Source organism: Malania oleifera, chromosome 4 (assembly GCF_029873635.1).
Source record: "Malania oleifera isolate guangnan ecotype guangnan chromosome 4, ASM2987363v1, whole genome shotgun sequence".
NCBI lineage: Eukaryota > Viridiplantae > Streptophyta > Magnoliopsida > Santalales > Ximeniaceae > Malania > Malania oleifera.
The window spans coordinates 73990584-74006816 of NC_080420.1; the positions used below are offsets into that span (position 1 = coordinate 73990584).

The following is a 16233-nucleotide window of genomic DNA, read 5'->3' on the forward strand; positions in this document are numbered from 1 at the left end:
TTTGTTGAAAGAAAATAGGAACGGGGTTCCGAATTGTTTCAGGTTTGATATCCGACTTTTGCCGAAGAGTGTGCAATACCACTAGATCGATCGATTTTACCGAAGGGTGTGAAAGCACTAGATCTGCACCGGTTCAACACTGTGGGCTGATGCCATGTTAGGTTACCGAGGGCACCGACTTTTGCCGAAGGGTGTGAAATATCACTAGATCGCCGGCTTTTGCCGAAGGGTGTGTAATATCACCAGACAGTCTGATTTCGGCCAAAGGCTGTGACGACCTCAGATTGTATTGCTTGATTTGTGAAAATACTAGAACTATTTTAACTGTGTATGTTTTATGTCATGATAACACCCATATACCACACACCAATATAGCTTGGATCTGCTTTACTGAGATGTGTCTCACCCCTGTCATACGTACATGTTTTTAAGGTCTTTCGAGTAACTAGAACTAGCGTCATTATGTTGGGAGCGTAGTGGTTGGTGTATTGCGGATAGCGCTTGTGTGAGTGCTAAGACTTTATCAAGTTATCATTTTGGGGTATGGTTGGCACTCGGGTTTATGTTTTGTTTTATGGAACCTAGACTCCTTTTTGTATAGACTTTGGTATGGTACGAAACATGTATAGACATAATATTTTCTACTGCCTATTTGTCGTATTTGTGAATGTGTATAGGGTGCGTGGGAACCCCAGGGGGTCGGACCCCCATTCATTTGGTATTGTATCATTGGTGATTTGTAAGATACAGGGACCGACTAGGTTACTATTCCACCCTTGGGTCCATTACCGAGTTTGGGGCATGATAGTGTGTGATGGAAAGGGGTGAGAGTATGTGTGAGAAAAGAGAAAGGAAAGGGAGAGGGGGAGAGAGAATGAGAGACATGGATGGGAAGGGGTTTTGTCCCCTTCCCTTTTATTTTTATTATTATTATTATTATTATTATTATTATGTATATATATATATTATTTATATAAATTATTATTTTTAATTATATTATTATTATCATTATTTTTTATTATTAATAAATTATATCTTAGTATTTATTATGAAAAAAGAAGCAGTTTGAATTCAAAACCCATGTGGGCCCTACATGATCTTATAAGCCCACACAACTCGAGACCCATGTGGGCCCCATATAACTCCAATAGTCCTCACATGACTTCATGGGCCCATATGCGTTGGATGTGGGAATGCTCATAAGGCGGCTTAATGTATTATATAATTAATTATATATATTTTATCATATATTTCTACAATGTATGTCGGTCAAAGTATTATTTTATATAGATATATATACTAATATATGTACACTACTATGTCTACTCTGTTTATCTTATGAAATTCCACTTTGACCTGACCGACCTCCTGGGAGTGACTGAGCTGCAATGGTCTCCGAGCACTTGCTTAGATGAGATCTTTTTTAGGCATAAAACATGGAATCAAAGATCCTAATAGAGAAGCACCTTTGTATACGTCTACATATTTTGTACATTCAGACTTCTACTCATAATATATTATTGGGGTCATTACAATTTTAGTTATACATAAAATTCTCATTTTTCCACTCTTTTCAATCTCACTTTATAGAGTTAAAAATTTAGTTTGATTGTTTCACGAGATTAAAATAAGGTAAGTAAGTCTAATTATGTTAGTTCTTTTTCATAAAATATACCCGAGTTTATTTGTAAGTAAGTTTAATTATGTTAGTTTATTTTTAAAAACAAATATTTTTGGCATGAAAAAAGTATGACATAAGCTCGTTAAATTTTATTGCATGTTTTACAAAACAATTAAGATGTAGTAAAAAATTTTATGATATTGTTCATTTTATTTCATAAATTATGTATATAATTTTTATAATGTTATTTTAATTGCATAAAGTATACATACAAGAATGTTTTTAAATTAAGTTTGGTGGTATCAAGGCAAAGGGGGACGATGATATATAATGCTCCAATCGTCGAGACTTTAGCCTATGGATTTGCTGAATTGGGGGACGACGATACGTAATGCCTTAATCTTAGTGAGTGCTTTGGTATGTATCATATTATATAAATTATATAGTAGTATGTTTTTAAAACCTTTATGACTCAAATATCATAGAATTACAGATGTTTGATACTGTAAGTTATAGATTACAATTTATAGAGTGCATCCACATTGTTTACAAAATGATTTTATGAAACAGTGGATTTTTCTTGAGTGTATACCTTGAAGGTTTATTAGTACGAGATTTTGATACATTCAAACTCATCTTAGCCACATACTAATATAACCTGACTTACTTATTGAGTGTCGTTTCATCCCAAATATTATTTTACATTACAGAAAATTTTGAATAGCATATCAGAAATCAGACATAGAAAGTAATACCTGAGACCCTATTGGGTTCATGGCTTTACAACCTTAAAGTTATAATTTGACAAAAACATTTTTAAAAAAATAAGCACTTACTTAAATATAAGTAAACAATATTACATTAGTTATTGATACAAATATTATAAAGAGTAATTTTTTTGAAGAAAAGTACTGAATTTTTACGATGTTTGGAATGAGAACTTAGACAAAATTTGAGATCTGATTGACGCTTCAAGTCGATGGAGATTGGGGTGAAATTTCAAAAAGCGATGGAAGGACACGGGAGGAGCAGGGCAGCAACGCCACGTTACCGTCTCTCTTTACGCCCACTAAATAATGACACCCACAGTATGAGTGAAACTTGTTTTACTTTCACACCGCCCAAACATAAAAGAAGTAGACAGACTGCTTCCACGTGTTGCACGTATAATAATAAAAGAAATAGAATGGTAGGCTAGGCTAGGCTACCCATAGATCTACGATGGAATAAAGTAATTCCGGTCAAATTCTAGGGGCGTCGGACATCCTCTACAGCTTGCTTGTTCGCAAAACAACCAACGGCTGGAACCCGCTTGTTCAGATCTGACGACGCAGGCGCCATTAAGGGAGGGAGACTTCCGCTTGGCCCATTAGGTAGGTGCGCTCGAGAATTGGAGACTGGGAGAAGAAGGGAAGGTTTGCGTGCACTTGCTGCTGCTCTACCCTTGGTTCGGTGGTGAGTGTCCTCTCTCTCTCTCTCTCTCTGCTTCCAAATTTGTATATTTGTATCCCTGTTCCTGCAAATCATTTGTTTTGCTTGCTTGATCCGAAAACAGGTATATCAGGTTCTTTTCTGCTTGTTGCTTTATTTTTTTATTTTTCTGTTTTAATTAAATCGACCGGTCCAGTCATTCAAGTCGATTTTTGAATTTTCTATTGATAGTCTTCCGAGGTTTCGATGTTTTTTTTTTTTTAAAAAAAATTTCCCCTTCAAAAGTAGTGAATCGGTTCATATAAACTGTTTTTTGTTCTTAAAGTCTCCATATTTGTCTGTCGATTGGATTCGCGACTCTCTGAAGATTTTGGCTTATGCTTGCTTTGCGCAATTTTCTTTGTGGCTTTTTATTTCGGTATTTGTTCTTTATTTTTTGTTCCCTTTCTTTTTCCAAAGATTAATTTTTTTCTCGGGGAAGTTAGTTAATTCTCTTTTATGGGAATTTGATCCCCATATTTTGAAAGTTGAAGAAACACGCTGTTGTTTCCTGGATTCGATTGTAGTTGATATACTGACCTTGTTGCTACTGAAATAATTTTCGACAAGATTGAATTACAGCTACTGATTGCGCACGGATCTCATTCTCTTAAATGGTTGTTCCTAACTCAATGTGTCTGGGTGCCTTCTAGGTAACTTCCTGTGGTAGAGATTTGTTAGAAAACAGACGGACCAAATGGCAAACATAGACATTGAGGGAATATTGAAGGAGCTCCCAAATGATGGTCGTGTTCCAAAAACCAAGATTGTTTGCACTCTGGGACCTGCTTCTCGATCAGTGCCCATGCTTGAGAAGCTTCTCAGGGCTGGGATGAATGTTGCCAGATTCAATTTCTCCCACGGTACTCACGAGTATCATCAGGAGACTTTGAACAATCTTAGGGTGGCCATGCAGAGCTCCCAGATCCTCTGTGCTGTAATGCTTGACACCAAGGTCAGGTTTTGTTACTTTGTTTGTTGCTAGTTCTTTATTTCACTTGTTCAGTGTTCAATTATTTTTCCACTTGTTATTTTGCTGGTTAAACCTTTTCTTAGGCACAGGGAAATTTTTTTTTACCTGTTGTAGCAGAATTCTTTCAGATTGGATGATGGAATTGGTGACTTTGTAATGAGCACTGCACCTACTTGGTTTATTTTGTTAGAAAGGCTTGCTGTTTGAGAATCATCTTACTGTTTTATTCACTTGTTTATTGGGATCTTAATTTATAGTTCCTGTGAACAAACTGGCATATATCTTTGAGCATGCATGGCCTTACATTTTTGGATTAACGCAGATCCTCATTAATTTTGAACAATTCTAAGAATTGTCAAAAAATTAAAAAAGAGAAGATGTTTCTTTTTCGCCACTTCGCAATTGCAAGTGACTACTCATTGGTAGTTTTAATGTCTCTTGCTCTGTCAAAGTGGGTAAACTGTTCATCCTTGTGTATTATACTCAGAAGATTATGGTTTTGGAAATGGTTTGTGAGCCATGCAAATTCTATTATGAATGCTTAATGCTGAGCTGGTTTTATTTGCATTAGTTGATGGGTTGAAAAGTTTCATGTTTAATGGGTACTTAGTCCTCTACTTTTAGCACTGGAACTACTTTATTTTGACTGTTGCTTCCCAGTTCTAAGTTTGTAGTTGCTGAAGGCCTTGTATGGCTGAACCGTTTTTCTTTTTTAATCTTTATTTTGATGAGGCCCTATTTTTTTTCTAGTTCGCATTATTGTGATGTAGTGGACGATTGGATTTTAATGCTGCATCTAAAGTTGTTGTCTTTGAATTTTACCCTGGTCATGGCCCCTTTGGATCCATGAATCCCTTATGGAAGCTCTTAGTTTTCAGATTGTAGACCATTGAGTGCCTCACAGTGCACACACTCACACACACACATATAGGGGTGAGCATAATTCGGGGAAAACCGAATTAACCGAATTAACCGACCGAAATTGGTCGGTTCGGTTCGGTTAAAAAATTCGGTTCGGTCGGTTCGGTTATGTTTTCCAATATTTCGGTTAATCGGGTTTCGGTTCGGTTAATGGAGAATATTAATTCGGTTAACCGATTAACCGATTTACGAATTTATTAAATTTTAAATATAAATTAATAAATTAAAATCTGATTTCACAATTTTCACTCATTCCCGAATCCCTCTCATACTCTCAGTCTCACACTCTCACTGCGATCAGTCTCACAGAAGTCAGAACATGTAAGTCCCTCACTGCCTTTCGCCGTCGTCGTCGCCGTCGCCATCGCCGTCGTCGTCGCCGGCCATCATCACCAACACAGTCACTGCTCTCTGAAGTCAGAAGCCATCGTCGTCGCCTTTCTCTCGCTCACCCGAGCTCCTCTGCACCACCAGGCACCATCTTCACGCGATGCCTTCATCTGTGTCCATCGCCGTCGCCGTCGCCGGCCATCATCAGTTCATCACCAACAGTGCAACGCAGTAACTGCTCTCTGAAGTGAGAAGTCAGAAGTCCTCACTGAGTCACTGCCTCTCTCTCGCTCACCTGAGCTCACTTCCGCACCACGGCACCACCATCTTCACGTGATGCCATCGCCATCGCCACTGGCCAGCCATCGTCACCGAGAACCACCCCCGACTCCTCATCGTCATCGGCGTCAAGCTCACCCGAGCTCAATCATCTCCCCCGACTCCTTCCTGACTTCCCCCTTCCCTTGTTCGGATTTACCTTCCCAATTCCCCCTTCCCTCATATTTCTCGGTTAAATTAGGTTAACCGAATTACCCGAAAATAAATTCGGTCGGGTTCGGTTCGGTGAGGCACAATGGTTCGGTCGGTTCGGTTAACACTATTCTTTAACCGAAATTTTCGGTTAATTCGGTTAATTAACCGAATTTGGCCGAACCGACCGTTTGCTCACCCCTACACACATATTATTGTATATATGTAGGCAAATATTATTCATGAAGCAGTTTTCTGAATGTTGACCATTGAGTGCCTCTCAATATGTATATATATATATATGTGTGTGTGTGTGTGTGTATTTGATGATCAACAACAGGGACAGACCTGGGTGTTTCACACCCTCACACCCACACACACACAAACACTATTTGTTAAAGGAAGAACATGGCAGTTTTCATTCTGCACCTTTTTTGCATTTAAAAATTCTTATTTTCATTGTATTGAAAATAAAATATTCTGTTATTGGGTAATTTACTAAATTAGTAAATATAAATCTTACCCATAACTACTCCTGATTACTGATAACAACAACCAAGAAGAGACTTAATAACTTTTGCACACACACTGCACATTCTTGTTATTCATGACTAGCTTGTCCCATGACTAGTATATAGATAATTATATATAGAATGACTGCTATTGGATATGTATATAGCTTCAATGAAGATTAAGCTAGAAGTTTTGGGGTTCCAGTGTGTGGGAACTTGGTCAGCTTTGTTGTACAAAGGTGGTGAAGCAAGAGGTTTTAGGTGTACAATGTGTGGGAGACTTAGGTCAGCTTGGTTGTCTTTGGTGCTTTTGTAGAACATTCTAAGGGAAAATTGAATTCTGAGGAAACAATCTATAGATGAAAGGAGTTCTGCTTGTTGAGGCAGAATTTTCTGACACAATACATTCCAGTTATTGATGACATGGTGACCACAGCCACTAAAGCTGCCATGCATATTTACACACATATTTAGGCTGGAAACTAGGATTGATGTGTTAAAATTATAACTGTTGGTTTGATATGTGTTATGTAGTGGTTTATTTGTAAATATGTGTTTCAGTTAACTATAGGGTGTTTAAATATTAAGTAGTTATCTTGTGGAACCTTCAATTTACAATTTGAATGAATCATATTGCCCCTCTATGAACTGTAGCCCTACCTCCCCCTTTCTTCATTTCTTCTTTCCTCTCTCTCTCTCTCTCTCTCTCTCTCTCTCTCTCCCTGCTGTCCAACTTCAAGTTTGTTATCAGATTAAACATTGATCACCCATGTTGTAGTCATCTACATTGAAGAATCATCCAAATTCTGAACCTTCCTTTGCCCATCAAGCACTCCCACTGTCCTTAAATCTGTAAAGGGAAGAAAAATTGCAGACATTGCAGCACTGTTCACCACTGAAATTTGACAGCTGCTTATTTTTGAGCGGGACTTTGCCAGAAAAATTCTGTGATAGTGCTTCCACAGCTGGAAACAGAATCCTCCGACTGGTCCAACCCCAAATTTTTGTTGCCATCTGACAGCCGGAGTGCCCTCATGTGCCATCCTTCCAGCTGCTGCCCCATAAAAATCTTCCCCTTCCTGCACTTCTCTCAATTGCACCACCCACACCACCAGAGTCAACATCCCCCATCTGTCAATTGCCGGAAGACCATCATCAGAATGTCATTGCCAGCTACTTACTCTCATGCCTTGGTGGCATGTGTATGATTCACATTGAACTTCTGCCACTTCAAGAATTGCAGCTGTCCTAGCTGTGATGCTTTGAATGTACTTCCTGGTATTTTGATATATGTTGTGAGATATTGGACTCAATGGACTGCAAGTGTACCATATACATTTTTGGAGGAAAGTTCAGCTTGGCCAGCATCAAGGTTTGGGGTCACAGTGATTATTCAAGGAATTCCTGTGAGAAAATTAAAGACTTTTTCTGAGGAAATTTAAGTTTATGTGAGAAATTAGGAATAACTTATGAGAAATAATGACTGCAAGCTTGTCTTTAGGGCGCCTAGTAAGATTTTAGATTCTCCCATTGAGTTTTATTTTTGTTGGATAATTAAGAAAATTAGACAAATTGAATTGTTAAACTTCCAAGTTTCTTAAATCTCACTCCAGTTAAACAAAAAGAACGAGAAAACAGCAAAAACAAAAAATGATTCTATCCACCTTTTATTGTTTGCTCACATCCTTTTTCATGCCATTAACTAATGTTAGAAAGATATTAAGGGATTGTTTGGAATCATGTACAGAAAAGTACTTTTCTAAAAAAGCACTTATCTAAAAGTAGTGTGAGAATACTTATTATAAGTACTTTTCCAAATACGTATTTTTTTCATATATTTTTTTCAAAAAATATTTATTTTCCTAAAAACAAAAGTAGTTTGGAAAATTACTTTTTGAAATAAGTACATATTTTAAGTGCAAGAACTTTTTTAGATAAGTATTTTTTTTTTCAGATTTTTTTTCAAAAAGTACTTATTTTCCTAAAAATAAAAGATGTTTGAAAAACTACTTTTTGAAATAAGTACGTATTTAAGTGTAAACCAAATGCTACTTATTGAAATAGGTACTTTGTTTAAGTACTTTTCATAATAAGTACTCATTTTTTAAGATGTTCCAAACTTGGGCTGAAACCATTCAGGGGTCTTAACAAGCAAATGCTTTTAGTTGAATTGATTTTTTGTCGTGGTATCAAAGCCTTTATGATGGAAAGGCATATAGTTCAAGCCTTGCTTCCTCATTCTTCAAATTAAAATTAGAAATTGTAGTACATATATGGTACTATAGTGGGCTTGTTCTTTATCCACTCTTCAAGCTCAATGGGTTTTTGAGTGCAGGGGCATGTTTAGAGAGAGATTAAAACCCTTCCTAGGGCCTTTAAATAGTAAATATGCTTGAGCTTTTAGGAAAATAAATTCTTTGGCAGCCACTTGTTTGTTACAGAATGTATACCTATGAGAAATCATTTATGTAATATTCAGTAGCTCTAGTGTGCATTGTAGTAATTTTATGATTCATATTATTTGGAGCAACATTTAGTCTTCTTGATCATCACTTGTTCCATATTGCACTTTGCTCTATTTGGTGACTGCTAACAAGATCAATGAACCAAACCCCAATTGGACCTGCATAGATTGACAGTCAAACTCTTCATGTGTGTTATATAATGTATACCTATGAGAAATCATTTATGTTATGTTCATTAGTTCTAGTGTGCATTGTAGTAATTTTATGATTCATATTATTTGGAGCAACGTTTAGTCTTCTTGATCATCACTTGTTCCATATTGCACTTTATTGCACTATTCGGTGACTACTAACAAGATCAGTGAACCAAACCCCAATTGAACCTGCATAGATTGACATTCAAACTCTTCATGTGTGTAGGCAATCTACATAGCAACTCGTCGAGTACATTGCACAAGCCCCAAAGTTGTTAGAAAATCCTATAGTGAAAGACCACCTTCAATCACTTAGGTGACTAGTGGATCTCCATAATCTACAAGGTCCACCTCTAGGGTATTCTCTACGGCTACAAATGAGCCAAACCTTACCATGCTCAGGCAAGCTTGTTTATTACTTTAAACCAAGCTCAAACTGAGCTTGAATGTATTGCTCAAGCTTGTTCATTATGTAATGAAGAAGTTTATGAGTCCTTACTGAGCTAAACTACTAAGATGCTCATGAGAAGTTTGGCTCTTTTGGACCCTCTCATTGGGAGAGGTGAAAACTCTCATCCCCTATTTGGTTTGTGGAATGGAATTGAAACAGGAAAGCAGTCGAGAGAGGAATGGAATCAAGGTAGAAATGGAATCACGTTTGGAATGCAATCATTGTGTTTCGTTAGTAACATGGAATGATTGTAGGAATAACAATTTTGATTTCTTTTTTCAATGTTTGGTATTTTTTGATGGCTGTTATTTTATTATTGTTTTTTTTTTATAATAGTGATTGTTATTAGCGTAATTATTATTTTTTACTTTTTTTTTATAATTATTATCATAATATTAATTATTTTTCCTTCTATGATTATTATTATTATAGTTATTATTATTTTTTATACTAATAAATGTTATTGTTATTGTAATTCTTATTAGTTATTATTACTATACTAATCATAATAACTAGTATTATTACCATTTGTTGTTGTTTTTGTTTGATTTTTATTGTGTTTAATAATAATAATTTTAATAATTATTATTCTTTTTACTCTTGTTGCTATTATTATTTTTCATATATATAAATGTGTGTGTGTGTGTGTGTGTGTATATATATATATATTTATTTATTTATAAAATATGTTTGACTCCAATGAAGAAGGATTCCAGCCTTTCGCTGCTTATAGGAATCGTATTTCGGTTGGAATACGATTCCGACCTTGATTCCACAAACAAAACATAGGAATATGATTCCATTCCTAAAATTTGATTCCATCTTAGGGTTGATTTCACAAACCAAACTGAGGGTTAGGGTTTTGTTAGAAAAAAAGTGCACAAGTCCTCTTACTAGTACTATTGTAGGGTTTCTTTGCCAACACCAATACAGCCTATTGTCCTCGAGCACTAGTCCTATCACTAAATTCATGTTATGGAGTTAGGCTAAACAAGCATAGACCCAGACATCCCCTAGTTTTAAGCCCACTATAATCTACTGAGCCTATTCAACCTTAAGAAACGAGGCCAAAAACGAGCCTAATCCAAGTCTACGAAACCAAGCCTATGACCGAGCCAACACCAGCCTAAACAAGCTGAGCCCGTTCATGTTCTGGTTCACTCATTTATTAAACGAGACCCATATTTGGGGAATCACTCATTTATATCATGCCCAACTTGTAAAGTAAAAAAAGCACAGGATCAATCAAAGTATTCCTGTTTCCTATCAATCATTTGAGAAACCAGCCATAAACCAAGCTGAGCTCCAATGGCTTGGCTCATTTGCAGCCCTGATATTCTCCCCACTCTTGAATTCCTATAGCTGCCATTAAAGTGAGTGAGGTCCTAGACTACTCAATAGATTTGTTTAGCCTATCTAGCCTCGATTCACTTTGGAGTCTTGGTTTGAGGAGGCAGCTTTGATTAGATTGACATTGAATAGCACCAACATAATCCTATGCATCTTCTTTATCTACCTTGGTATGACTAGAAGAATTTTGGCGATATCACTAAGCGTGTGTACATGATGGACAATTAGATCCTAATTCTTTGTTATATTAAACGGACAAGATGGAGGATTATTTTAAGTTGTATTGCGTGAGATTTTACATTTGAATTTCAACTAAAATTTTGAGGCTCCAAGGTGTGGAAACATTTTGAATGGAAATTTTGATGTTTAATGCCAAATTTTGATTTTTAAAATGATGTGAATAAGTAGTAATGCATGGAAGTGATGGAATGTTTTATGAAACTTTAGAAACTGTTAGTAAACATGATAACACAAGATTTATAAATAAAATATTGTAAATAAAATGTGTCAATGGTAGGTTTGTAAAACTATTGTAAAAAATGTTCAATTAACACCAATAAAATTCATACATTAGTTAAAAAGTAGTTAATTATGCAAATACAACCAATTTATGCATAAAAGGTTGAATATAATGTTGTACCTTAAATCTAAGTTCAATTTTCCATGAAATTTCAAAAGTTTGAGAGTTACCATCCATATGGTTCTTGCAATAATCTTTATTTTTTAATAAAAAAAGGATTTATTAAGAGAGAATTTGAATTTGGGTTTTGAACTCTCAAATTTCAATTTCAAGAATTATTTTTGATTGCCAATGTTCAAAATATTAATTGAAAAATTCAAGATTTTGATAAATTTTGTATGATTTGTGAAAGTTTCAATGAAAATTTTGTAAGATGGAAATTTACTGCCATTACAATTTTGAGGGTGGTGGAAAAGAAATCTGATAATCTCATGGAGATTTAAGATGGTAACACATGAGAATTAAGGAGAAAGTTTGTTTTGCCAAAATGAAGCTAATTGGACAAGCTAACAAATATTGGAAAAATGTTCAACAGAATCTCCATCACTTAGTGCAGTCCTTATCACTCAATGGGAGGCCATTGAGGCAAAGATTTGAAATTCCTTTTTATAGAATTATTTGGGCAACTTTCTGGTATGATATCCATTCAAGTGAGTGGGTTGGGCGGGGGCTTAAGGCAGTGTGGAATTGTTTCACAATTTAGGGCCTGTTTCTGATATGCTTCTAAGGAGAGTATTATTAGAACTGTATAGCAGCACTAGTCCATCACTTTTCCTAGTGCATCTTTTTGTGATCTTTGGACTAGTAGTTCTTTAGTTTAATGTCATTGTTATCTACTGGTGGTCATACGAATGATCATTGTCCTTAACAAGCCTTAGCTTTGGAGTGTATTGTTGATGCAATTGGAGTACTTTGGAGTGTGTTGTAGATGCAATTGGAGTACTTTGAATATGATGTTGAGATACTTGATGACTTTGAGGTTGCTGTCTCCCATTGTAATGTTTCAAGGTGTGTTTTGTCCATTAATGTGGATAATGACAACTAGATTAGGATAACTATCTGTGGCGATTGGTGTTATAAGTTATTCATTGATGGATTAATAATATTAATGTTGTTTCTAATGTTGGCTTAGTGGATTGAATCTTAAAACAATGTACCCAACCTCGCCTTGATAGAAGTTAAGTTCTATGCTAACCTTAAGAAATTCACCTTTGTGTAGCCTAGTGAGTTTTTTTTTTTTTTTTTTAAAATTGGTTTTTTGGTTTTCAATAATGTTAGAGCCATTAGAGAGTGGCTTGAATAGTTGAACCTATGACTACGTAACTACTTTCTACAGGTGATCCATTAGGGTCTTTGGCACTATTCTGCCGCCCATCATTGGAAAAGGGAGTTTTGTTGGACCTTTCAGCTGCTAGAGTTTTTTGAGAGATTTAAACTACAAGCCAACAATAGAGCATCGAAGGGGAGCTTAGGCACAACGATAAGATTGTCTTCGTGTGACTTGGAGGTCATGGGTTCGAGGCATGGAAACAACCTCTTGCAAAAATGTAAGATAAGGCTGCGTACTGTAGACCCATTGTGGTCCGCCCCTTCCCTGGACCCCGCATATGCGGGAGCTTACCAGGCTGCCATTTTTTAAACTACAAGCAAATGAATAGAGCACCTCTACTTTAAATGTCTTTGGTAAAAGCCCTTGAGATTGCTTGTGATGCCCCATGGGTAGTTATAGGTGGGTTTTGAGTCAAAAGGGACAGCATATGGCGTTTTCTTAGTGAGAAGCTCTTGGTGGCTAACCAAACGTGCAACACATGAAGAGTTTTGTGTTATAAAGCCTGTAATGAGATCCCTTCTTGCCTAGGATTGTATACTCTATTATTGATCACGATATTTGAGTTCATATAAAAAGTTGATTGAAAAGCATCCTGCTTGGTGGAGTTCCTCAATAAGTACATCCACCTTTGTTCTCAAAAATTGTTTTTTAGGGTTAAGATTTGGGTAGCTGTTAGTAGAGTTGGAGCCATTTTTCATTTCACAATTGTTGAGGTCATGGCATTTGAGTGCTAGAAGGATGAGTACTTTGCTTGTTCTAATTATAGGTTCATTTTTTAGGAGGAGAGATATTGAAATTTGTGGAGAGTATGTTGACTTTTTCATGCATGGCCTCAATGAGGATGTGTTCTAGTAGCCTCCTTTGCAGATAGCTAGTGTAGCCTTTGAGTGTCATATCCACAACAATCTAAGGGGGGGTTTTGTTGCACTTAATGGCCTCTAAATAGAGGTTGGGCTCTAAATGGTTCAATACTCAGTGAACTGGTGATGTTTGATTAACCTTTTACTAGAGTTTTGAGTAGGCCCTGGCCCAATTAGCATCTCCCCACATACTGTTTTGGTTAGCGCTGCATTTGAACTCATATTGGACTGTTTTGGCCCACCTAAAAATCACCAAATTACCCAACAATTCTGCAATTGCCTAATCCTTTCCAAAACTGTTGTGGCCGGGTATTGTTGGCAGTGAGGACTGGAGTCAAGTGGGAGTTGTTGAAACTAGATAAGGAGCATCATCCATATGACCGGAGCTTGTCATTAGCAGAAATGGAGCTAAGAAGGAGAAGCTATGTGTAGATTGTAACAATGCTAGTACTATCGGCGGGATCACTTCATCGTCATCATCAACTTCTTCTTCTTCGCATTGTACACAGGAGGTGAAAAAGTTCTCAAGAAAGCAACTAGAGGAGTTGATGGGAAGCTAGGACACAGAGGGGTCGTCACTAGAGCAAGTGTGCTTTGTTAGCTCTAGTGGCAACCACCAAGATGATGCTCCGATAGCAATCTTGCATATTTTGGGGATCTTGGCTTGTGATTTTTTTTTTTTTTGGAATTTTGAGAGGAGGAGAAAAAAAAGAAGATCTAAAAGTTAAAGCCATATTTTTAAACAAAATAAATAGATTTAATTTTAATTTTTTTTTCTATAATTTCTAATAAATGATTTTTAAATATATTTCAGAAAATTTTCTTTTTTATGCAATATTTGTTTTGTTTATTATACATGAAAAATAATATACATTTTTTATTATCTATAACTAAATATTTTTCTAGTATTTATTTTTAATTTTTTTATTTAAATATTTAAGGGTTAAAATAGTAAAAAAAATATTTATATTCAGAACTTTGTCAGATGACCTAAACTATTCAATAATTAGGGGTTCATTTTATTTCTAATTTCAGTTCACAAATTTAGAGCTGGATTTAGCATTTAGCACTAAATGCTTAATTTTGTCAAATGCCTTCCCCCCCTAAAATCTTGGAAAGAAAATACTGGGTTTTGTATCTCTTTTTTTTTGTGCTTCATATGCCTTGGAGAGAGACCTTGAGCATGAATTTTGTTCTTGGGCACCTTGAAGGAGCTCAAGGTAATCCCTCTTAGTTGTTGTTGAATAGGTCTCCAAAATGGTACATTTTTAAGAAGAAGAAAAAGCATCTATGCTAAAAATAGAATTGGCAAAATTGGCGTCCTAGAAGATGTTTGCAGTCCTCCCTCATATTCCTTAGGCTGAAAGGAACTTTACAAAAAAAATCCTAATACAAGCATAATTTCCTAGTTCTACACCGAAAAAATAGGTATGGTGAATGGACATCCTAGAAATTCCCTTGACTGAAAGGAACTTTGCTTCAAAGAGTGAAACTGTAAATATGACTCGAGCAACTTAGGAGCGTACTTATGGACAACATCCTCAATAGCATTTGAATCTATACAACCTCTCCATTGAACCAAATATTGATGAAACCACCTTGCGGAGACATCATGAACTCATCAACCAAAATAAGCTCCCTAATCTTCTCTGGCTGAGAAATAGAGGGAGTTTGAGAAGTTGCCGACCCTGCATTAGCACCTGATGGCAAACAAGAGGCTGAAAGGTGCCTTGATAAGGTGTTGGATCCTCCACATTAAAAATTGGAGTAATGGTCATATGAGAAGGCAAGTCTAGTAAATGTGCATTAGGTCCAAGTTTCTTAAGGATAGGGAAAAGGGCCAATGGCATGGGCATGGAGCTTTTCAAGTGAATTTCTAGAGTAGCATTTAGGTCTAATGTGAACCATGACACTATCACCTGCATTAAAGTCTCTAGCTCTATGATGCACATTTGTAGTAAGTTTGTAATCCATATCAGGCAAGTTTTCTAACTTCAACATGCAACTCATGAATGTGATGAACAAAAGACTCAATAGAATTAGAAAATACAGGCATCTTGGTGGCAGTGGAACATGATCAATGGATGGACGGGGTTTGTAACCGAGTACACACTCAAAATGACTCTTTACTTAGGGGTGTACTCGGTTTTTTCGGTTTGGTTTTACCCAAAATTGAACACCAAACCGAAACATATCGGTTCTTATAATTAAAAATCATTACCGAATTGTGAACTGACTGTTCGGTTTAAAAAAAAAAAAAAAATCTCCGGTTTGGTTTTCAATTTCTAACTGAATTGAACCTTAGCCCAATACAAAGCCCCACACAACAACTGGGCCTTTACTGAAAATTGGCTTTATGGAGGGCCGTGGGAGCCAAATATGAGCCAGGCATAGTAAAGCGAGCCCTTGGCCTATTAGCTAGTAGTTGGGTTGGGATTTGGAAAGAAAGGGAAGGGGGGGGGGGGGGAACCTGTATTTATAGCTGAGGGAGAGATTTCAAATCTCTACCACATCCAATGTGGGACAATAATAGGTGGGGAGGCTGAGAGCATTGGGAGTTTTTCCTATTCTTGCTGTCCCCCACTGAAAATTTGTGAGGGAGGGGAGTCTCCAAGTTTATAAAAGCTTACTATTTCTCTCTCTCTCTCTCTCTCTCTCTCTCTCTCTCTCTCTTTTCCAAATTTCTAGTTTGATAATTAAATTTTTTTAAAAAAGTAAAGAATGTGAAGATGTATTTATTTTATTCAAAATTGATTTATTGGGAA

At 36.3% G+C, this 16233-nt stretch overlaps 1 protein-coding gene across 2 annotated transcripts in view; it reads left to right on the forward strand.

The window, feature by feature from the left end:
- The first annotated feature begins 2725 nt into the window (after nucleotides 1-2725).
- The window catches only part of LOC131154052 (pyruvate kinase, cytosolic isozyme), a 30790-nt gene continuing 17282 nt past the window's right edge, over nucleotides 2726-16233 (forward strand). Inside the window, exons 1-2 of one of the 2 annotated variants that reach the window (XM_058106544.1) lie at nucleotides 2726-3076; nucleotides 3745-4046. In XM_058106544.1, the coding sequence (XP_057962527.1) occupies nucleotides 3789-4046 (258 nt within the window). In that variant the 5' untranslated portion in view covers nucleotides 2726-3076; nucleotides 3745-3788. Of the gene's footprint in view, nucleotides 3177-3744; nucleotides 4047-16233 lie in introns of both variants that reach the window. The other variant, XM_058106545.1, reaches the window with a different exon arrangement.